This window comes from Oncorhynchus mykiss, chromosome 1 (assembly GCF_057628025.1).
Source record: "Oncorhynchus mykiss isolate SJ-2025 chromosome 1, ASM5762802v1, whole genome shotgun sequence".
NCBI classification, from domain to species: domain Eukaryota; kingdom Metazoa; phylum Chordata; class Actinopteri; order Salmoniformes; family Salmonidae; genus Oncorhynchus; species Oncorhynchus mykiss.
The window spans coordinates 41,414,471-41,439,114 of NC_143022.1; the positions used below are offsets into that span (position 1 = coordinate 41,414,471).

At 44.2% G+C, this 24,644-nt stretch overlaps 1 protein-coding gene across 1 annotated transcript in view; it reads left to right on the forward strand.

The window, feature by feature from the left end:
• Positions 1–22,189, forward strand: part of LOC110522607 (protein BANP) — a 70,694-nt gene extending 48,505 nt beyond the window's left edge. The window contains exons 12-13 of the mRNA XM_021601072.3: positions 3,935–4,078; positions 20,014–22,189. Of these exons, the coding sequence (XP_021456747.3) occupies positions 3,935–4,078; positions 20,014–20,130 (261 nt within the window). The 3' untranslated portion in view covers positions 20,131–22,189. The remainder of the gene's footprint in view (positions 1–3,934; positions 4,079–20,013) is intronic.
• The last annotated feature ends 2,455 nt before the right edge of the window (positions 22,190–24,644 follow it).

Sequence of the window (24,644 nt, forward strand, 5' to 3'; positions counted from 1 at the left end):
TTCATCTTCAATGCCCTTGCTGATGGAAGGAGGTTTTCACTCAAAATCTCACGATACATGGCCCCATTCATTCTTTCCTTTACACGGATCAGTCGTCCTGGTCCCTTTGCAGAAAAACAGCCCCAAATCATGACGTTTCCACCCCCATGCTTCACAGTAGGTATGGTGTTCTTTGGATGCAACTCAGCATTCTTTGTCCTCCAAACACGACGAGTTGAGTTTTTACCAAAAAGTTATATTTTGGTTTCATCTGTCCATATGACATTCTCCCAATCTTCTTCTGGATCATCCAAATGCTCTCTAGCAAACTTCAGACGGGCCTGGACATGTACTGGCTTAAGCAGGGGGACACGTCTGGCACTGCAGCATTTGAGTCCCTGGCGGCGTAATGTGTTACTGATGGTAGGCTTTGTTACTTTGGTCCCAGCTCTCTGCAGGTCATTCACTAGGTCCCCCCCGTGTGGTTCTGGGATTTTTGCTCACCTTTCTTGTGATCATTTTGACCCCACGGGGTGAGATCTTGCGTGGAGCCCCAGATCGAGGGAGATTATCAGTGGTCTTGTATGTCTTCCATTTCCTAATAATTGCTCCCACAGTTGATTTCTTCAAACCAAGCTGCTTACCTACAATGTGATTTTCTGGATTTTTTTCTCTTATTTTGTCTGTCATAGTTGAAGTGTACCTATGATGAAAATGACAGGCCTCTCATCTTTTTAAGTGTGAGAACTTTCACAATTGGTGGCTGAGTAAATACTTTTTTGCCCCGCTGTACCTGCCTTGTTGAATTCATTCATCATGTTGTAAGTTATAATTTATCTCCTCTTTATCTATTACAATGTTCCTTTTCACCTATTACCCCCCACACACCGGCGCAACTATTTTCGGTCATTACCCACCACATCTACCTGTCAGTCTTTCATTACCTCACAGAATTACCTGCTTTCTCATTTTCACCTATCACCCCCCCCCCCCCCCCCCCCCCCCCCCCCATATACCAGCTTAAGCATTTTAATTTAGTACCAACTACATTCCTAGCCTACTGTCATGACATTCCTGCTCCACCTGTATGTAAATGACTATGGTTGAATGTGTGTATCCCTAATAAACCGATTTAAGCCTAGTCTTTCTACAGGGTTCATATGAAGGATGGCATATCTGTATTTATTTCACAGCTGTCTGTCTTTTTATGCAGAGCTGACTTGAACTTTTGATGTACCGCAGATGCATGTAACAGAATGTTTATAATCGATTTGTCTGTAATGACCCTTGGTCAGTCTGTTTCGCTGTGATCAGTTTGTGTATACACTATCACTCAGACTACAATCTGCAGCCTTCAGTTTGTGTATGTTCAATCAGATGACTCTCAGCAAGACCCCTCTCAGACCAAGGCTATGACCCTCTGTAAGTGGTCAGTGTGTGTACGGACCCCTTGTCAAGTATTTCGCTACATCTGCAATAACATCTGCTAAACGTGTATGTGACCAATAACTATTGAATTGAATCACACACACCCTGTTAGTGTGTGCGTGTATATTACAATACCACAGAGCAGTGCCACTGGAGCAGATTTGGGGGGGGGGGGTTAAGAGCCTTGCTCAAGGGCAAAATGGTAGTAGGTAGGACATAGGATATTAGACCCAGCAACCCTCCAGCTGCTGGCTCACTCCTGCAGGATTCCTCTGTCAGCCCTGGGATTTGAACCGTCAACTCTCTGATTAATGGCCCGTCGCTCAAGGCTACCGTCACCCTAAACCAGCCGGTCTCTAGTTCACTATGTCTATCTAATTTTGTGGCACTGATCTGGCTAGCGTAGCCATTGAGGCTTCCTTTTCATCTAATAGCTCCCATCAGGCTGGCTAGGAATGGTGTGTTCTGGCTGCATCAGACATTGTGGTGAAGTGAAAAAATCAGTCTAAATCTCCTGGAGCCTGACACAACTCACCCCCCCCCAGAGCCCGGTGGGTTAACACGACTCACAAAACACATTACAGAGTCAGCAACTTCAAAGTGAAGGTCGGGGTTTGGTTGGGGGTGGAAGGGGGCGGGTTGGTAGGGCAAGTGGGTCACATACAGAATCTGTAATTTGGGTTTTTAAGGTTTTGTTTTTTTCTCCAGATTCTGATTCATCCCCAAATTGGGAATGTCTGTTAGGCCTGCACCCAGCTGCTCTACTCTACTAGCATGGGAGTAAGTCAGACTGGGTTAGAATTGGAGACGGCATCAAATACCAGAGAAGCTTCACATCATGCAAGAGGTAGAGAGAGACAGACCATGTTGTAGTGTAGAGTATTAAATGCAAGCGAGAGCCATGGTTTTATTTACACACACACACACAGCTGTCTTACTATACCTGTGAGGACTTTTTGGGGACCAACAGTTGATTCGCATTCAAAATCCTATTTGCCTTAACTCCTAATTCTAACCCTAAACCTAACCCCTACGCCTTAAATGGCTTTTTCCCATTTTAGGACCCGCCAAATGTCCTCACTTGTTCGAATTCTCCTTGGTTTACTATTCTTGTGAGGATTTCTGGTCTTCACAAGTATAGTATCAAACACACACACAGCTCACTTAATATTTCCCTCAATCAGTCTTGCTGGGTCAGATGTATGTTAGCTTTGCATGTCTGTTTGCACATTCAACAACTTATTACAGTTGGCCTACTGTATGTTATCCAATTAGGTCTAGAAGTCATAACTCTAAACCTATAGCCCCGGTTTCCTATAGTGTGTGTGAATGTAAATCTACAGGAATACCCCACACCAATGTTTCAACTGCCCCATCGTGCTCTATTATTAATGAGTGTGTTAAAAAACGAGCTCTGGCACAGCTTGGCTGTAGTTCAACACAACAGGGTTTAGGGGTTTCCCCTCTCTCTCCTCTTCTGTGTGTTTTATCTTTCTCCTTTTCTCTCGCTGTCTCTCTCTCTTCTTCTATGTTTTATCTTTCTCCTTTTCTCTCGCTGTCTCTCTCTTCTCTGTTTTATCTTTCTCCTTTTTTCTCGCTGTCTCTCTCTTCTGTTTTATCTTTCTCCTTTTCTCTCGCCGTCTCTCTCTCCTCTTCTCTGTGTTTTATCTTTCTCATTTTCTCTCACTGTCTCTCTCTCCATGGCGGCTGTGCATGGGAAACAAAACACTTTTTCAAATGGTAGGGCTCTTATTGGCTGATCTGTCTTTAAGCGTTCCCTATTGGTCGCCTGCATCCTCCGAGACTTGTTTGCTAGATTTTCCCTAAAGAAGGAGCGTTCTCTCCTTCTAGTGTGTGTGTGTGTGTGTGTGTGGCACTAGTCTGTGCTTGTTACACCCTGATAGTTGTGACTAATAAAATAATGTAAACACACATTGGAGCATAAATGTCTTTCTGCTGTTTGTTTTAATTGGCCTCTCTTCAGGGAAGTGTAGCCAGCCAGTTAGTTACAGAGCAGACCCAGGTCCTGGCAGTAAACTCTTGATTCAGAGCATTAGCTAGCTGGCAGAAGCAGCTAACACTGTCTACATCTGAAATGGCACCCTATTCTCTATATAGTGCACTTCTTCTGACCAGAGCCCTATGAGCCCTGGTCAAAAGCAGTGCACTATGAGCCCTGGTCAAAATCAGTGGACTATGTAAGGAGTAGGGTGCCATTTTGGGTGATGCTAAGCAGACCTCTTCTGGGGGTCGTGTGTGTTGAAGTTTGACACACAGACACATTGGTTGACCCTTGCACAAGCACTCACCATAGAAAAAATTGTTATTGCAATTATAGTAACAATCGTTTTGTGATTCATAAGCAAATTAATTGTGATAAAGATTTCCTATTTATTTCAATTACATTTTATATTAATATCTCTCCTTTCGCTCCCCTCTTCCTCCCTCTTTTTCTCGTACTTTTTCTCTCCCTCACATTCTATCCCACCTCCCCTCTTTCTCTCACGTTCTCGCTCCCCCTGGTCAGGTGCTGCGTGGGGCCCAGCTGATAGCAGTGGCGTCAGCTGACGGAAGGGCCACAACAGTGGAGGGCTCCCCCCTACAGGCCAGTGACATCCAAGTGCAGTACGTACAACTGGCCTCCGTCAACGAGCACACCGCTACTGTACAGGTGAGGAACGCACACAAACACCCGGAGACAGACAGACACACGTCCTTAGATGAACTGGCCATTGAGTCCGGTGGGCCTGACAGCAGTATTTCTGACCTTCTCTTTTGCATCTTAACATCGGTTCCAAGTTCCTGTTGCTCAAACTCCTGAGGTACACCTTTTACATTTACACACATCCAGTAAAGTAGACTGCAAAGGTACATTAGAGGTCTGTGCGGGACTGATTTCCTCATCACTATGTCGCAGCTTTTCATACTGTAACCGCCCGGTCCCGCTGGCTTTTTGTCGGATTCCTACCCGCTCCCTCAAGAACTGGTCCCGAACCCAACCGCAGTCCCACAAATGTTATTTTAGGTGTATGTGACGCAGATCACTTGATCACCATGGTCCCAGCTATTTTGCATTCAGTAGGCAATATCAAAATATGTAAAAAATAACCCAAGAAATAGGTTAAATTACCAGAGTTTCTCATGTGGCCCATTATTTATATTAGGCTATCAGTATTACTGGGCTACATCAGCGAATAGGCTAAACTTAGTTTGAAAGAGAGACAGAATTGGCTCGAGAACGGACACTTGCACTTTCTCTTGAGCTATGTGTTGCATAATAACCTACCTTAATAGGAGCAGAACGCTTGGAGGCAGAGACAAATATGAGTGATCAATATTTATTTCCAGACAATGTGGTAGGCTTAAACTATAGCTTAATCATATTTAGGAAGTACATTTCCTTCATTTCCTTGCATATAGCCTACTATATTTAATAGAGACCACATACGCAGCTGATCTTGCAAACTCAACTAGGAGAGGCAGGCTACTTAACTTGAGGCAGGTATTGTGGAGGTGAGGGAGAAATGGATGGAGAGGATCTGGATGAAGTAGGTATTTGCAGATGATGTTAGAGTAGGTGGTTGAATGGGTGTGGTGTGTAGGGGTGTTAAAGCTGGTTCAGATGTTAGGGACATTGGGGGTAGGTGAGATGGGGGAGGAGTATAGAGGGTTGGGTTCTAAATATACCTGAGTGGTTAAGAGCTCACACAGACATTCAGTCTCTCAAACCCCCTTTAAATGACTCACACCATCTTGTGCAATATCCCAGTAAAACTATGTGGTGCGATGCTCTTCCTCCTTATAATTAGTGACATGTTGAAATCAAAGTGCCAGTGTCATAATTAGCAATTTCACCAAACTGCTTGCAGGTACTCAACACTCCGCTTTTCTCCCTATTGTCATGCTTCCATTCAAAGCAAATGCCCTTCTCCTTTAAGTCCTAGAGTTGGTGTTTTAATTTAACAATGTAAAATGCACAGATGCAGCTTCAGAAAGAGGAAAGTAATAATTACTAGATTAGCTTTGAATCCCTTGATGGTTGAGTTCAGAGAATGGGAGCCATGTGTTGAAAGCAGTAAGGGTGCATAGGCACCCACAGCAGTCCCTCCTTTTATGTGGTCAACTTGGCAAGGCCAGAAACACAACAAAAGAATGAGACCTTCGCTTAGTTTTTCACTCTTGTTTTTTTTCGAAAACCATGTTGAATGCCACATGTCCTCCGTAATGCTTGGTTTGCTCACTTCCCCAAAAGTCAAGTTTTATATGGATATCTCTGATTCGTCCCATCACCGATTCGTCCCTGCGTGACATTATAAAAAGAGGACCCGAAAAAAGCTTGGCTCTTTTAAAAGTGATTTGTTTGGCTGTTTGTAGAAATGCCAGTCCTGCTCGGAGTTGGAGTAATTTGAGTCTCCTTGTTAATTTGAACCGATGTGATTGTATACCCATGCATACACAGAGAATGTCCTGTCCACCACCTATCACTTTTTTTGGGCGACTAGCTGAATGAGGCATGGCATCCGTCATACCTGGTCTCTTTGTCGGTTGTGTAATTTGTCCCATCCGTCCCCCATTCCCATCTTGGAACCATAGACATCCTACATTTCTCTCCCTCACTTCCACCAGGCTTGTGTTTGTGATGTTTCTATAGGTGTATACATGATTGCCACCCCATACATTGTGTTTAGCTGCAGTCTGGGTTCCATTTCACCTCTCTCTCCTCTCCCCTCTCTCAGCAATCAGACCGTTGTTTGTGTACACTTTTGTGAATGGGCTTTATTTGTTCTAATGGTTGATTGTACACAGACAGCTTGACAGAAATCAACAAAGTTGACCGGGCCCTGATCAATCTCCAATTTCTTGTTCCCAAGAGATGAAATTAAGCCTCTTGGGTTAACCAAGGGCATATGGACCAGGCAGGGGAGAGAATACAACTGTTGAACAGCCACCACATTCTGTTCTGTTAGGCTATTCAAAGAGAGACTACTCCATTGTCATTTAACAAGGTTTTAGAGGCCCCTCCTTATTTTGAAATTCAACAAAACGGTGGCCACCAAACCTCCACCTTGTTTGCTATAAAGCTGAGTGATTGGGGTTTGAGAAATGTAGGCTAACATTCAAATTCATATCAAAATGTCTGTACATGTCAGAGTGGGCCTTTTAAACATTAAGCAAATCAATCACAGTGGGCTTGTGAGGAGATGTACACTCAAGGCCAATACTGACCGTTAGGTTGCCGCCCTTTCCAGTTCTAAGGTCAGGGAAAGGTCACTACATTTTCCCCTCCCTGAAATGTGTCGAACTGTTTTCCCAAACATATGGTAGCATTTATAACTAAGCTCTTGAAAAATTACTTCAGCTTTTTATTTATTTATCTTTTACATTTTTTCTCCCTCTTTATTTAATAGTTTCCATTACACAAGCTAGATCAAATAAAGTACACAAGCTAGATTCAAATAAGATATTTCCGAACAGGAAGGCCTGTTTGGCCTCGTGACAGATTATGCTATGTTTTTTTACATTTAGCCTTGTGATGGTTTAGACACTGGTCAGGTCTAAAGCTGGCCCTATTACACCCTAACAGGGTCTGGTCCTGGGCAGGGTCCTCATACGGTGCCAGAGATGCCTGTTATAACCAGATGAAAAACAATTGCGGAGATGAATAAGAATACTTTTTTTTAGTTTGACACCTGGGTCATATTCATTAAGCACCAAATGGAAGAAAGCTGACTGAAACAGGGAGGGACTACCAGGACTTGCTCAATAACAACCTCTTGTTTTATATTTCTGTTGAAAAACATGTTTAAATGGTTTCCTATGGTGTGCTCTAATGGATACGATCCTGGGATATGCTTGGGAGTTGGTACAACTTACTATTAGAGATGTGTTTGGTTGGATGCTGTAGCTAGGTGGTTGCCTAGTTTAAGCTGTGAGCTTTCTGTTGCAGGGCTGATTTCATGGCTGTTACTTATGTTGATGTCATGAGAGTTTGGTTTAATCTAGTGAAATCTTTTCAATGTGGATATAATACTGTTGTCTAGATCAGACACCAGCTGGTATCAACTCACCTTTGTCTTGTGTTGGCTAGTCTGGTGCACCAGACATGTCCTCTGTGTGCAATAGCTTGGGTAACTTGGGGATCAGTGGAGGCTTCTCAGAGGAGGAAGGGGAGGACCATCCTCAGTGAATTTCATATACAAATATGCTAAATATCTCATGTCATCAAATAATTTATTAAAACACACAATTTTGCAATTAAGGTCTACAGTAGCCACAACAGCATGTTGTAGGGTAGCACCATGGTGTAGCTAGAGGACAGCTAGCTTCTAATCAAATCTAAGTTTATTTGTCACATGCGCCGAATACAACAGGTATAGATAGACCTTACAGGCTCTAACCAACAGTGCAATTAAAAAAAAAAAGGTATTCGGTGAACAATAGGTAAGTAAAGAAATAACAGCAGCGAGGCTATATACAGTAATGAGGCTATATACAGTAATGAGGCTATATACAGTAATGAGGCTATATACAGGCACCGGTTAGTCGGGCTGATTGAGGTAGTATGTACATGTACAGTGGGGCAAAAAAGTATTTAGTCAGCCACAAATTGTGCAAGTTCTCCCACTTAAGAAGATGAGAGAGAACTGTCATTTTCATCATAGGTACACTTCAACTATGACAGACAAAATGAGAGAAAAAATCCAGAAAATCACATTGTAGGATTTTTTATGAATTTATTTGCAAATTATGGTGGAAAATAAGTATTTGGTCACCTACAAACAAGCAAGATTTCTGGCTCTCACAGACCTGTAACTTCTTCTTTAAGAAGCTCCTCTGTCCTCCACTCGTTACCTGTATTAATGGCACCTGTTTGAACGTGTTATCAGTATAAAAGACACCTGTCCACAACCTCAAACAGTCACACTCCAAACTCCACTATGGCCAAGACCAAAGAGCTGTCAAAGGACACCAGAAACTAAATTGCAGACCTGCACCAGGCTTGGAAGACTGAATCTGCAATAGGTAAGCAGCTTGGTTTGAAGAAATCAACTGTGGGAGCAATTATTAGGAAATGGAAGACATACAGGACCACTGATAATCTCCCTCGATCTGGGGCTCCACGCAAGATCTCACCCCGTGGGGGCAAAATGATCACAAGGGCGGTGAGCAAAAATCCCAGAACCACGCGGGGGACCTAGGGACCTGCAGAGAGCTGGGACCAAAGTAACAAAGCCTACCATCAGTAACACACAACGCTGCCAGGGACTCAAATCCTGCAGTGCCAGACGTGTCCCCCTGCTTAAGCCAGTACATGTCCAGGCCCGTCTGAAGTTTGCTAGAGAGCATTTGGGAGAATGTCATATGGTCAGATGAAACCAAAATATAACTTTTTGGTAAAAACTCAACTCTTATTGTTTGGAGGACAAAGAATGCTGAGTTGCATCCAAAGAACACCATACCTACTGTGAAGCATGGGGGTGGAAACATCATGCTTTGGGGCTGTTTTTCTGCAAAGGGACCAGGACGACTGATCCGTGTAAAGGAAAGAATGAACGGGGCCATGTATCGTGAGATTTTGAGTGAAAACCTCCTTCCATCAGCAAGGGCATTGAAGATGAAACGTGGCTGGGTCTTTCAGCATGACAATGATCCCAAACACACCGCCCGAGCAACGAAGGAGTGGCTTCATAAGAAGCATTTCAAGGTCCTGGAGTGGCCTAGCCAGTCTCCAGATCTCAACCCCATTGAAAATCTTTGGAGGGAGTTGAAAGTCTGTGTTGCCCAGCAACAGCCCCAAAACATCACTGCTCTAGAGGAGATCTGCATGGAGGAATGGGCCAAAATACCAGCAACAGTGTGTGAAAACCTTGTGAAGACTTACAGAAAACATTTGACCTCTGTCATTGCCAACAAAGGGTATATAACAAAGTATTGAGAAACGTTTGTTATTGACCAAATACTTATTTTCCACCATAATTTGCAAATAAATTCTGAGCTATGACCAGCCTTTCAAAGCACTACATAGTCATTTAGGCAGTTTGCATTCGTGTTCTTGGGCACAAGGACTATGGTGGTCTGCTTTACAGACTCAATCAGGGACATGTTGAAAATGTCAGTGAAGACACCTGCCAGTTGGTCAGCACGTGCCCGGAGCACAGGTCCTGGTAATCCATCTGGCCCCACAGCCTTGTGAATGTTGACCTGTTTAAAGGTCTTACTCACGTCGGCTATGGAGTGCGTGATCACACAGTCGTCCAGAACAGCTGATGCTCTCTTGTATGCCTCAGTGTTGCTTGCCTCGAAACGAGCATAGAAGTGATTTAGCTCATCTGGTTGGCTTGTGTCACTGGGCAGCTCGCGTCTGTGCTTCCCTTTGTAGTCTGTAATAGTTTGCAAGCCGGTGTAGTACGATTCAATCTTAGCCCTGTATTGATGCTTTGCCTGTTTGATGGTTCATTGGAAGGCATAGCAGGATTTCTTATAAGCTTCCGGGTTAGAGTCCCACACCTCGAAAGTGACAGCTCTACCCTTTAGCTCAGTGCGAATGTTATCCATGGCTTCTGGTTAGGGTATGTACAGTCGTGGCCAAAAGTTTTGAGAATGACACAAATATACATTTTCACAAAGTCTGCTGCCTCAGTTTGTATGATGGCAATTTGCATATACTCCAGAATGTTATGAAGAGTGATCAGATGAATTGCAATTAATTGCAAAGTCCCAAAAAAGGGCTTCACAGGCAAGGATATTTTGCTGCCAGTAAGATTGCACCTAAATCAACCATTTATTAGATCATCAAGAACTTCAAGGAGAGTGGTTCAATTGTTGTGAAGAAGGCTTCAGGGCCCCCAAGAAGCGCCAAGACCGTCTCCTAAAATTGATTCAGCTGCGGGATTGGGGCACCACCAGTACAGAACTTGCTCAGGAATGGCAGCAGGGAGGTGTGAGTGCATTTGCATGCACAGTGACTTTTGGAGGATTCTCAGCCAAGGTAGTGGACTCACTCACGATTTTGCCTAAGAACACAGCCATGAATAAAGAATGGTACCAATACATCCACCGAGGGCAACTTCTCCCAACTATCCAGGAACAGTTTGGTGATGAACAATGCCTTTTCCAGCATGATGGAGCACCTTGCCATAAGGCAAAAGTGATAACTAAGTGGATCGGGAAACAAAACATTGATATTTTGGGTCCATGGCCAGGAAACTCCCCAGACTTTAATCCCATTGAGAACTTGTGGTCAATCCTCAAGAGGCCTAGTGGACAAACACAACCCCACAAATTCTGACAAACTCCAAGCATTTTTTATGCAAGAATGGGCTGCCATCAGTGGCCGACAGAGATGGCCGCCTCGCTTCGCGTTCCTAGGAAACTATGCAGTTTTTTGTTTTTTTACGTGTTATTTCTTACATTGGTACCCCAGGTCATCTTAGGTTTCATTGCATACAGTTGAGAAGAACTACTGAATATAAGAGCAGCGTCAACTCACCATCAGTACGACCAAGAATATGACTTTCGCGAAGCGGATCCTGTGTTCTGCCTTTCACCCAGGACAACGAAATGGATCCCAGCCGGCGACCCAAAAAAACGACTTCGTAAAAGGGGGAAACGAAGCGGTCTTCTGGTCAGATCGTGCACCACTCCCTAGCATTCTTCTCGCCAATATCCAGTCTCTTGACAACAAGGTTGATGAAATCCGAGCAAGGGTAGCATTCCAGAGGGACATCAGAGACTGTAACGTTCTTTGCTTCACGGAAACATGGCTTACTGGAGAGATGCTATCGGAGTCGGTGCAGCCAGCTGGTTTCTCCACGCATCGCGCCGACAGAAACAAACATCTTTCTGGTAAGAAGAGGGGCGGGGGCGTATGCTTCATGGTTAACGAGACGTGGTGTGGCCACAACAACATACAGGAACTCAAGTCCTTCTGTTCACCTGATTTAGAATTCCTCACAATCAAATGTCGACCGCATTATCTACCAAGGGAATTCTCTTCGATTATAATCACAGCCGTATATATTCTCCCCCAAGCAGACACATCGATAGCTCTGAACAAACTTCATTTGACTCTTTGCAAACTGGAATCCATATATCCGGAGGCTGCATTCATTGTAGCTGGGGATTTTAACAAGGCTAATCTGAAAACAAGACTCCCTAAATTGTATCAGCATATCGGTTGCGCAACCAGGGCTGGAAAAACCTTGGATCATTGCTATTCTAACTTCCGCGACGCATATAAGGCCCTCTCCCGCTCTCCTTTCGGAAAAGCTGACCACGACTCCATTTTGTTGATCCCTGCCTACAGACAGAAACTAAAACAAGAAGCTCCCGCGCTGAGGTCTGTTCAACGCTGGTCCGACCAATCTGATTCCACACTCCAAGACTGCTTCCATCACGTGGACTGGGATATGTTTCGTATTGCGTCAGACAACAACATTGACGAATACGCTGATTCGGTGAGCGAGTTCATTAGAACGTGCGTTGAAGATGTCGTTCCCATAGCAACGATTAAAACATTCCCAAACCAGAAACTGTGGATTGATGGCAGCATTCGCGTGAAACTGAAAGCGCGAACCACTGCTTTTAATCAGGGCAAGGTGACCGGAAACATGACCGAATACAAACAGTGTAGCTATTCCCTCCGCAAGGCAATCAAACAAGCTTAGCGTCAGTATAGAGACAAAGTAGAATCTCAATTCAACGGCTCAGACACAAGAGGTATGTGGCAGGGTCTACAGTCAATCACGGATTACAAATAGAAAACCAGCCCCGTCACGGACCAGGATGTTTTGCTCCCAGGCAGACTAAATAACTTTTTTGCCCGCTTTGAGGACAATACAGTGTCACTGACACGGCCCGCAACCAAAACATGCGGACTCTCCTTCACTGCAGCCGACGTGAGGAAAACATTTAAACGTGTCAACCCTCGCAAGGCTGCAGGCCCAGACGGCATCCCCATCCGCGCCCTCAGAGCATGCGCAAACCAGCTGGCTGGTGTGTTTACGGACATATTCAATCTATCCCTATCCCAGTCTGTTGTTCCCACATGCTTCAAGGAGGGCCACCATTGTTCCTGTTCCCAAGAAAGCTAAGGTAACTGAGCTAAACGACTACCGCCCCGTAGCACTCACTTCCGTCATCATGAAGTGCTTTGAGAGACTAGTCAAGGACCATATCACCTCCACCCTACCTGACACCCTAGACCCACTCCAATTTGCTTACCGCCCAAATAGGTCCACAGACGATGCAATCTCAACCACACTGCACACTGCCCTAACCCATCTGGACAAGAGGAATACCTATGTGAGAATGCTGTTCATCGACTACAGCTCGGCATTTAACACCATAGTGCCCTCCAAGCTCGTCATCAAGCTCGAGACCCTGGGTCTCGACCCCGCCCTGTGCAACTGGGTACTGGACTTCCTGATGGGCCGCCCCCAGGTGGTGAGGGCAGGCAACAACATCTCCACCCCGCTGATCCTCAACACTGGGGCCCCACAAGGGTGCGTTCTGAGCCCTCTCCTGTACTCCCTGTTCACCCACGACTGCGTGGCCACGCACGCCTCCAACTCAATCATCAAGTTTGCGGACGACACAACAGTGGTAGGCTTGATTACCAACAACGACGAGACGGCCTACAGGGAGGAGGTGAGAGTCCTCGGAGTGTGGTGTCAGGAAAATAACCTCACACTCCACGTCAACAAAACTAAGGAGATGATTGTGGACTTCAGGAAACAGCAGAGGGAACACCCCCCTATCCACATCGATGGAACAGTAGTGGAGAGGGTAGTAAGTTAAGTTCCTCGGCGTACACATCACAGTCAAACTGAATTGGTCCACCCACACAGACAGCATCGTGAAGAAAGCGCAGCAGCGCCTCTTCAACCTCAGGAGGCTGAAGAAATTCGGCTTGTCACCAAAAGCACTCACAAACTTCTACAGATGCACAATCGAGAGCATCCTGTCGGGCTGTATCACCGCCTGGTATGGCAACTGCTCCGCCCACAACCGTAAGGCTCTCCAGAGGGTAGTGAGGTCTGCACAACGCATCACCGGGGGCAAACTACCTGCCTTCCAGGACACCTACACCACCCGATGTCACAGGAAGGCCATAAAGATCATCAAGGACAACAACCACCCGAGCCACTGCCTGTTCACCCCGCTATCATCCAGAAGGCGTGGTCAGTACAGGTGCATCAAAGCTGGGACCGAGAGACTGAAAAACAGCTTCTATCTCAAGGCCATCAGATTGTTAAACAGCCACCACTAACATTGAGTGGCTGCTGCCAACACACTGACTCAACTCCAGCCACTTTAATAATGGGAATTGATGGGAAATGTAAAATATATCACTAGCCACTTTAAACAATGCTACCTAATATAATGTTTACATACCCTACATTATTAATCTCATATGTATTTACTGTACTCTATCATCTACTGCAGCTTTATGTAATACATGTATCACTAGCCACTTTAACTATGCCACTTTGTTTACATACTCATCTCATATGTATATACTGTACTCAATACGATCTACTGTGTCTTGCCTATGCCGCTCTGTACCATAACTCATTCATATATCTTTATGTACATATTCTTTATCCCCTTACACTTGTGTCTATAAGGTAGTAGTTTTGGAATTGTTAGCTAGATTACTTGTTGGTTATTACTGCATTGTCGGAACTAGAAGCACAAGCATTTCGCTACACTCGCATTAACATCTGCTAACCATGTGTATGTGACAAATAAAATTTGATTTGATTAATTGACAGCATGCCAGGGCGGATTGCAGAGGTCTTGAAAAAGAAGGGTCAACACTGCAAATATTGACTCTTTGCATTAACTCCATGTAATTGTCAATAAAAGCCTTTGACACATATGAAATGCTTGTAATTATACTTCAGTATTCCATAGTAACATCTGACAATAATATCTAAAGACACTGAAGCAGCAAACTTTGTGAAAATTTATATTTGTGTCATTCTCAAAACTTTTGGCCACGAATGTACGTAAAGTCACTGTGGGGAGGACGTCCTCGATGCACTTATTGATAATGCCAGTGACTGATGTGGTGTACTCCTCAATGCCATCGGAAGAATCACGGAATATATTCTGTGATAGCAAAACAGTCCTGTAGTTTAGCATCTGCTTCATCTAACCCTTTTTTTGGTAGACTGAGTCACTGGTGCTTCCTGCTTGCAAGCAGGAGGATAGAATTGTGGTCAAATTTACCAAATGGAGGGCGAGGGAGAGCTTTGTACGCGTCTCTGTGTGTGGAGTACAGGTGATCTAGAATTTTTTTCCCCCTCTGGTTGCACATTTAACGTTGATAGAAATGAGGTAGAACTGATTTAAGTTTCCCTGCATTAAAGTCTGCATTAAAGTCTCCGGCCACTAGGAGGGCCACCTCTGGGTGAGCGGTTTCCTGTTTGCTTATTTCCTTGTACAGCTGACTGAGTGCGTTCTTAGTGCCATCATCTGTCTGTGGTGGTACATAAACTGCCACGTAAAGTATAGCTGAAAACTCTCTAGGCAAATAGTGTGGTCTGCATTTTATCGCAAGATACTCTACTGCAGGCGAGCAAAATCTAGAGACTTCCTTAGATTTTGTGCACCAACTGTTGTTTACAAATATGCACAGACTTACCGGAATATCCATTTCATCATTCAGCCATGATTCCGTGAAACATATTATATTACAGTTTTTGATGTCCCGTTGGTAGGATATTCGTGATTGTACCTTGTCTATTTTATTGTCCTCTGACTGCATGTTGGCGAGTAATATTGACGGTCACGGCAGCTTTCTCACTCGCCTTCTGCAGATCCTTACAAGGCACCCCGCTCTATCTCCTCTGTACCTACGTCTCTTCCTCTTGCAAATAACTGGGATTTTGGTCTTGTCGGGTGTTCGGAGAATGTCATGTGCGTCCTGCTTGTTGAAGAATCTTTGTCAAAACCGAGGTGAGTGATCGCTGTCCTGATATCCAGAAGCTATTTTTTTGCCGTAAGATATTGACTGGCTTTTTTGCCGTAAGCTTCTGGGTACATTGACTTCAATACAAAACCTAGGAGGCTCATGGTTCTCACCCCCTTCCATAGACTTGCACAGTAATTATGTCAACTTTTGGAGGAGGTCCTCCAACCTATCAGAGCTCTTGCAGCATGAACTGACATGTTGTCCACCCAATCAATGGATCAGAGAATTAGTCTAGTACTGGAAGCATAAACTACAGCTATCTAGCCCTGCAGTGCATAAAATGTGGTGAGTAGTTGACTCAAAGTGAGAGAAAGAGAATATTTGAAGGAGAAGCAAGTGAGTGTCATTTTTTTTCTCCAGTTTCACTTACTTAGCTAGCAAGTGAAGCTAGCTTGTTTAGCCTACTCAAACACTCTGCTCAAACAGAGGGATGCTATGTTAGCTAGCTGGCTATGACTATCCAACAACACTGGAGCTCTTCCAAGTCAAGATAAGCGTTTGGTTTTACAAATGTTTTGCCGCCGGTGTAAGTGCTAAACTGCTTACTGACTCTACAACGTTAGTGCATGATTGTAGCGGGTTTACTAACATGTTAGTTCTACTAGCTATGTTGACTATGACGTTACTTTAGCTTATAAGGTGACAATGATGAAGGCTGTGTGTAGTGGTGATATGGGTAGGCTTGGAAAGTATTTTTTTTTCTCGCATGGTCACATATAGCTGATGTGCTGTGCATTGAAGTCCACAAGCGAAGGGACAAGGTGAGAGGAGGAGAGCGCATAGATGTGAGAAGGAATACAACATGGCTGCTATGAAAGTGAACTGTGTTTACATGTGATCAGGGGTCTATTCATTCTGCTGATTCTGTTGAAAAGCGTTTCTTAAACGGAAGCAAACAGAACAAAATGTGTCCAATTTTTTCCAACTCGTTTGCAACTGTTGGACTAATGACTACACCCTATATCAGCTAGATGCAGGACAGAGTGTGCAAGGTTGTATTGAATGTGTCACTGTCCGTCATCAAATTTCTCTCGACCTATGTGCACCTATGTTGTAAACTTTAATTCATAGGCTAGGTTGTTGCAACCTCATGATAGATATAGGGAAAATTTGACTATCAAGTAGTAGCCTAAACCCATCGCTGTTACATTGAGCTGGGTGAATGGAATATGAATGAAAGTCATCCAATATGCTGTAATAGAAAAGGCCTCCCTCATCTTACTGCTGGGGAGCAGGTTATGTGTTGGCACTCCTCTAGTGTTTTACCTCTGTTCCTAGGGAGTTGAGCTGAGTTTACTGCTGTTGCTGTGCCGGTGCAGCTGCACTACATTGAGAGTAAGAGAATTTAAAGATGCAGCTCAGTTTTTTTTTTCTGTGTCCAAATTGGGCTTAGTTTGTGGGCAGGGCCGTGGCAGTGGTTGTGGTCAATGGTGTGTACATTTTTTGCTGTTTTAAAGCTACTTTCCTGTAATTCTACACATTTGCCATGAGGTAAAACAAATTATGTTTTAAAGCTAATTTCCTGCATATCTAGAAAGTTTTGCCACGGGGCTGAGAAAAAAAATAGCAGTTTTTAAAGCCAATTTCCTGTTTTTAGCCATTTAAGTTAACACTGAATGTTTTCCCACGCTAAATAATTTTCAAAAATGCAGAAAAAAACCCTGCAGGTATGCTGTTTGGGGAGAACTTTGGCATCTCGGCCAGGAAAGAATGACTCAACACGGTTCTCTCTCTCTCTATGTGCACAGTGACTCTTCCTTGACTCATCTTTTACTGGGGTTTACCCATTCCACCTCTCCGTGCCTCTCGGATTGGAGGTTGGCCCAGGAGATAATACGTCTGCATTTTATCAGAGACTATAGCCCTTCCCTGGTGAGGATGACAAGCACGCAGATGAGCTTCCGTGAGACGATTTCTGATATTTTGTGCAGAACAACAGTTTCATCAGCTGTTCAGGTGGCTCGTCTCAGGCCATCCCGCAGGTGAAGAAGCCAGATGTGGAGGTCCTGGGCTGGTGTGGTTACATGTACTGTCCAGTTGTAAGGCCCTTTGGACGTACTGCCAAATTCTCCAAAACAATGGAGGCGGCTTATGGTAGAGAAATTAATATTCAATTCTCTGGCAACAGCTCTGCTGGACATTGCTGTAGTCGCATGGCAATTGCACTCTCCCTCAACTTCAGACATCTTTGGCATTGTGTTGTGACAAAACTGCACATTTTAGTGGCCTTTTATTGTCCCCAGCATAAGGTGCACCTGTGTAATTATCCTGCTGTTTAATCAGCTTCTTGATATACCACACCTGTCAGGTGGATGGATTATATTGGCAAAGGAGAAATGCTCACTAACAGGGATGTAAACAAATTTGTGCACAACATTTGAGAGATGCTTTTTGTGCGTATGGAACTTTTCAGGGATCTTTTTCATTTCAGCTCATGAAACTTGGGACCAACACGTTGCATTTTTATATATTTGTTCAGTATATTTCCTCTTCAACAAAATTGTTTGAATAATGCTTGAAATTACTTATGCTTTCTAAATATACATGGTATAATCAAATTATAAAACCATCAACCTTCGTTATAACAGTAAAGGACATATTTTCTTGATAAAAAAAATCTGCCCCCACCGCTGTGAATGTCACACAGAGATCTAGCTCATTAGGAACTATGACAGTGTTTTTTGTTTAAAATCTATTAACCTCTAGCGTCGAGCAATCCCGTATCCGGGAGCGTAATCATAGCCTCAAGCTCATTACCATAACGCAACGTTTCCTATTCATGAAAATCGCAAATGAAATGAAATAAATATATTCAAACACAAGCTTAGCCTTTTGTTAACAACACTGTCATCTCAGATTTTCAAAATATGCTTTTCAACCAAAGCTACACAAGCATTTGTGTAAGAGTATTGATAGCCTAGCATAGCATTAAGCCTAGCATTCAGCAGGCAACATTTTCACAAAAACAAAAGCATTAAAAAAGCATTCCTTTTGAAGAACTTCGGATGTTTTCAATGACGAGACTCTTAGTTAGATAGCAAATGTTCATTTTTTCCAAAAATATTATTTGTGTAGACGAAATTGCTCCGTTTTGTTCATCGCGTTTGGCTAAGAAAAACACCGGAAAATGTAGTCACTTACAACGCCAAACTTTTTTCCAAATTAGCTCCATAATATCAACAGAAACATGGCAAACGTTGTTTAGAATCAATCCTCAAGGTGTTTTTCACATATCTATTCGATAATCTATCAGTGGTGGCAGTCGCCTTCTCATCAGAAGAAAACGGAAAAATACTGCAGCTGGAGATTACGCAATAATTGCGACGGAGGACACCAAGCGACCACCTGGTAGATGTAGTCTCTTATGGTCAATCTTCCAATGATATGCCTACAAATACGTCACAATGCTGCAGACACCTTGGGGAAAATGTGGAGAACGTAAGCTGACTCCCTTCTCCTTCACAGCCATATAAGGAGTCATTGCCATGAGGCGGTTTCAAAAAATGCGGCACTTCCTGATTGGATTTTTATCTGGGTTTTTACTGTAACATCAGTTCTGTGGCACTCACAGACAATATCTTTGCAGTTTTGGAAACGTCAGAGTGTTTTCTTTCCAAAGCTGTCAATTATATGCATAGTCGAGCATCTTTTCGTGACAAAATATCTTGTTTAAAACGGGAACGTTTTTCATCCAAAAATTAATAGCGCCCCCTATATCCAAGAAGTTAAGCATTTTAGATTAATGGCTATAAATCAATCTCCAAATGTGCTATAGTGATGAAACCACTCTCCCCTGCTGTGCTACGATGTAAGGATTTCAGGCATGTGCTTTGTCATATGGTTCAGCCATGAGTTGATGGACAGTCGGAAGAGTGAATGAAATGGTAGGAGGGACATCCAAGCTTAAGTGGTTTCAGGTTTCACATCCTATGTCACACAGGCGCACCAAAATATACTACTGTGTCCTTGGGAACCTAGGCTATTGCTCAGTGTACACAGAACGATTTATAAGTAAACATGTTGGTCTGAACCAGTACCAGAAACACGCATGTCCCCTAAACAGAAGACTTTACATCTAAGAGGTTTGAAGACGTGCATCCATAGATGCTATACTCCAAATTTGGTGCTGAGCGGTTCTGGAGAAGACATTTTAAAGTAGTCAATGTCATGAACATTTTTCCAAATTACATGAAAAGCATACTGCATGATCTGTTCGATTTTGAGTTCTGATATTTGGCAAGCGTGGTAAGGATTACAGAAGAAGCTCATCCTAGGTCGAGGTGTCAAAATTGTCCTGATGGTGCCGCTATGGGACCATAACTTGAACCCTGCAATGTCTGCTTGCAGCTATATTTCATAACTTGTCTCTCTCTTTCTCTCGCTCTACTTTGGTTTCATCTTCATATTCCCTCTCTCTCCACCTCTCCCCTCCAAACTCACTGCTCTCTGTCTCTCTCCTTCCTCCGCTGTCCTCCTCACTCTCTCTTCCCTGGCTTCCCTATATTCTCCTGCATTTCTCCTACCCCTCTTGCCTCCCTTGTTTCTTCCCTCCCCATCTCTTCCTCCCGCCCCCACTCCCCTTCTCCTCCCTCCCCTCCTTTCCTTCCCCAACTCTCCATTCCCAGGCAGCAGAACTGGCCCCAGCCATGCAGGGTGAGATGGAGGTGAAGGAGGGATCCATCCATCTGCCAACAGGGGAGAATGGGGAGGTGGTGCAGATCGTCAGTTCTGTGGGCACCTGAGGGCCTGGAGGGAGAGATGGCCACCACAGAGATACAGAGGTGTGGATGAGAGGGATGGGGAGTGGGGGATTCAATAAATAAAGACAATTAAATGAACAAACAAATAAGAGAGAAAAATGAACAAATGTCAACAGAACAGATCAAGAGAAGTGTTTTAGTTATTCCTCTGATTGATTGTCATCAGAAAAGGACCTGGCCTGGGATTAAACCCCACCCATGAGGGATGCTGCTCAGGCAGACAGACCCTCACTCGCTACACCTCAGCACTGGAAAAGCATGGAGCTATCAGAAATTAAGCTGATTGGCTCAATTTACATTTACAGTAGGCTACGCTAACCCCCTGGACACGTACTTCACACAACCAATACTGTTCTGTTCTCCTCTATAGCATCCTGCAATCGTGTCATGTTGGACTGCTGTGGAAAGTAGTACAAGCCTAAAACGGGCACTTATTCATGGTTGAGTTTTCATGATTGTCCATCATTTCTGGTCTGGACCCTGGCTTTCGTTGCCATCTTTTCCCAGCTTGTTTTCATATTGGTTAACCCACATACAGTGGGGTCTGAAATTATTGACACCCTTGTTAAAGATGAGCAATAATGACTGTATAAAGTAATTAAGTAATTAAATTACTGAGCTATATTCTATGCTCAAAAAATGTGGTAATTATATTTTATACTAATACAATTGCTGAAATGTTTTGTAAACTCAGCAAAAAAAGAAACGTCCTCTCACAGTCAATGTGTAAATATTTGTATGAACATAACAAGATTCAACAACTGAGACATAAACTGAACAAGTTCCACAGACATGTGACTAACAGAAATTGGAGTAATATGTCCCTGAACAGGGGGGGTCAAAATCAAAGTAACAGTCAGTATCTGGCGTGGCCACCAGCTGCATTTAGCACTGCAGTGCATCTCCTCCTCATGGACTGCACCAGATTTGCCAGTTCCTGCTGTGAGATGTTACCCCACTCTTCCACCAAGGCACCAGCAAGTTCCCGGACATTTCTGGGGGGAATGGCCCTAGCCCTCACCTCACGATCCAACAGGTCCCAGACGTGCTCAATGAGATTGAGTTCCGGGCTCTTCGCTGGCCATGGCAGAACACTGACATTCCTATCTTGCAGGAAATCACGCACAGAACAAGCAGTATGACTGGTGTCATTGTCATGCTGGAGGGTCATGTCAGGATGAGCCTTCAGGTAGGGTACCACATGAGGGAGGAGGATGTCTTCCCTGTATGCGACGTTCTTGCCGGTGATGTCTGGTGTCTGCCTTACAACAGGCCTACAAGCCCTCAGTCCAGCCTCTCTCGGCCTATTGCGGACAATCTGAGCACTGATGGAGGGATTGTGCGTTCCTGGTGTAACTTGGGCAGTTGTTGTTGCCATCCTGTACCTGTTCCGCAGGTGTGATGTTCAGATGTACCAATCCTGTGCAGGTGCTGTTACACGTGATCTGCCACTGCGAGGATGATCAGCTGTCCGTCCTGTCTCCTTATAGCGCTGTCTTAGGCTTCTCACAGTACGGACATTGCAATTTATTGCCCTGGCCACATCTGCAGTCCTCCTGCCGACCTTGCAGAATGTCTAATGCACTTTCACGCAGATGAGCAGGGACCCTGGGCATCTTTCTTTTGATGTTTTTCAGAGTCAGTAGAAAGGCCTCTTTAGTGTCCTTAGTTTTCATAACTGTGACCTTAATTGCCTACTGTCTGTAAGCCGTTAGTGTCTTAACGACCGTTCCACAGGTGCATGTTCATTAATTGTTTATGGTTCATTGAATAAGCATGGGAAACTGTGCTTAAACCTTTTACAATGAAGATCTGTGAAGTTTTGGGATTTTTACGAATCATCTTTGAAGACAGGGTCCTGAAAAATGGGTGTTTTCTTTTTTTGCTGAGTTTATTTGGTCCCATATTCCTGGCACGCAATGATTACATTGAAAATTACTTACATGTAGAGTATCCAGAGAGAAATAAATGTTTTGTTTTTCCTGCTGTATTTCTGTGGAGGACACATCCATGTGAATAAAATATTTTGTGTTGCCACAAATGTAAGTTTTGCTCTTACATTTCAACTGTATTTTCATCTTCTCTTTATAGACAGTGGTCAACAAACTCCAAATCAATCTCAAGAGGTTCAAGATGTACAGAAATATGCTTCTGTGGAGATGTTAAGAGAGTGGGAGGGAGCGCTCACTGCTCAACACTTGGGTGTTTGGGTCCATGGTGTGTAATGATATGCTATTGCTGTGCTATTTTTGAGCTAGCCTTTGTTTTTCCATTTACATTACTTTAAGGGCCTATCTTTTCTAAGAGGAAAAACAAAACCAACATGAATGATGGCTCTGCCCAGCTGGTGTCTGTCCTATCGCCTCAGGCCACAAAATATCAGCTGACATTTTCTATTAATTAGCCAACAATTCTACATGTTGAACCGCCAGTGTTTGTCGACACCCAGCAGGTGATCTACAGTCCCCGACGTTCATGTTGGTCTTTCTTCCATGTAATGTAATCCAGGTAAACTTAACACTTTCTGGTAAACAATTAACCATGATACACTGATACAGATTCACATGGAGTTAGACATGCTCAGGAGGAATAGATTATATACATCCACAGTGGAGTTATATTACAAGATGGCTTACGTTATCTGATGTAAGTTTCCACACTTGACATACTCGTATGGATTAATTGTACAGATCACTCATTCTTTCACTCACTCACTCCCTTCACAAAACACATCCTGTGTGTGTGTGTGTGTGTGTGTGTGTGTGTGTGTGTATGCACACCTGTTCATGCATACAGCACATGTCGGGGTGTGTGTGTGTGTGTGAGGAGCGATTCTATTCCAGATAAATTGGGCTCTTCGGCGCACTTTAGTGCATATGGGAGATTTCCCAGACACAGTGTGACGTAATGATGTACAGTATTTTGGAGCGGCAGCAAGAACCAGTCGTACTAGGAGAGCAGAACTTGATAACATCTGTTGTTTCCCTTTATTTTCTCTCATTCTGTCTGCCTACGCTCTGTCTCCTCTGTTTCAATCCCACTCGGTTTCTCCTTTCGTCTCGCTGTCTTCCTCTGTCGAACTCTGACTCTCACACACTCTTTGACACTGTAGAGCAGTACGTTTTGGCATGGGCAGTCCCAGCCTCCCCCTGGCCTGCTCTTCCCTCCTCCCTTCCCCCTCTGAATTCAAGGGGGACCTGGCCGTCCTATCCCCTCTTTCCTCAAGATTAGCAAACAGCCTTGGGTGTAACGGCCTGGATCCTTCATGTTTTACAGCCCTGGCAACTGCATGGGCCTTCTGAGCTCCGGCACGGAAACCTGCTCAACCTGCAGATAAATGATGCAGGGACGGGGTGACTAAGTTTGGAAGAGAGACTAGAAAACCGGGCACCATGATAAGGTGACTAAGGGGACAATTATATTCATTATATTTTTTTTTTGGGGGGGGGGGTCCTTGCATTGGAATTATATTGAATTATGCTCATCTTTTTGTGGAACGTTTCATTCCAAACTCATGGGCATTAATATGGAGTTGGTCTCCCTTTGCTTCTATAACAACCTCCACTCTTCTGGGAAGGCTTTTCACTAGGTGCTGGAGCATTGCTGCGGGGAATTGCTTCCATTCAGCCTCAAGCATTCATGAGGTCGGATACTGATTTTGGGCATTTAGGCCTGGTTCGCAGTCGGTGTTCCAATTCATCCCAAGGGTGTTCAATGGGGTTGAGGTGAGGGCTCTGTGCAGGCCAGTCAAGTTCTTCACCGATCTCGACAAACCATTTCTGTATGGACCTCACTTTGTGCATGGAGGTATTGTCATACTGAAACAGGAGGGGGCCTTCCCCAAACTGTTGCCATAAAGTTGGAGCACAGAATTGTCTAGAATGTCATTGTATGCTCTAGCGTTAAGATGTCCCTTCACTGGAACTAAGGGGCCTAGCCCGAACCATGAAAAACAGCCCCAGATCATTATTCCTCCTCCACCAATCTTTAGTTGGCACTGTGCATTGGAGCAGGTAGCGTTGTCCTGGCATCCGCCAAATACAGATTAGTCAGTGCTTGTGTTGACGTTGCTTTCAGAGGCAGTTTGGAACTCTGTAGTGAGTGTTCCAACCGAGGACAGACTATTTGTACGTGCTTCAGCACTCGGCGGTCCCGTTCGGTGAACTTGTGAGGCCTACCACTTTGCGGCTGAGCCGTTGTTGCTCCTAGACATTTCCACTTCACAATAACAGCACTTACAGTTGACCAGGGCAGAAATTTGATGAACTGACTTGTTGGAAAGGTGGCATCCTATGACAGTCCCACATTGAAAGTCATGGAGCTCTTCAGTAAGGCCATTCTACTGCCAATGCTTGTCTGGGGAGATTGTGTGGCTGTGCTCGATTTTATACACCTGTCAGTAACTGAAATGGCCCGAATCCACTAATTTGAAGAGGTGTCCAAATACTCTTGCGTGTATATATAGTGTAGGTTGGTGCGAAATCTGTAGTCCCGTG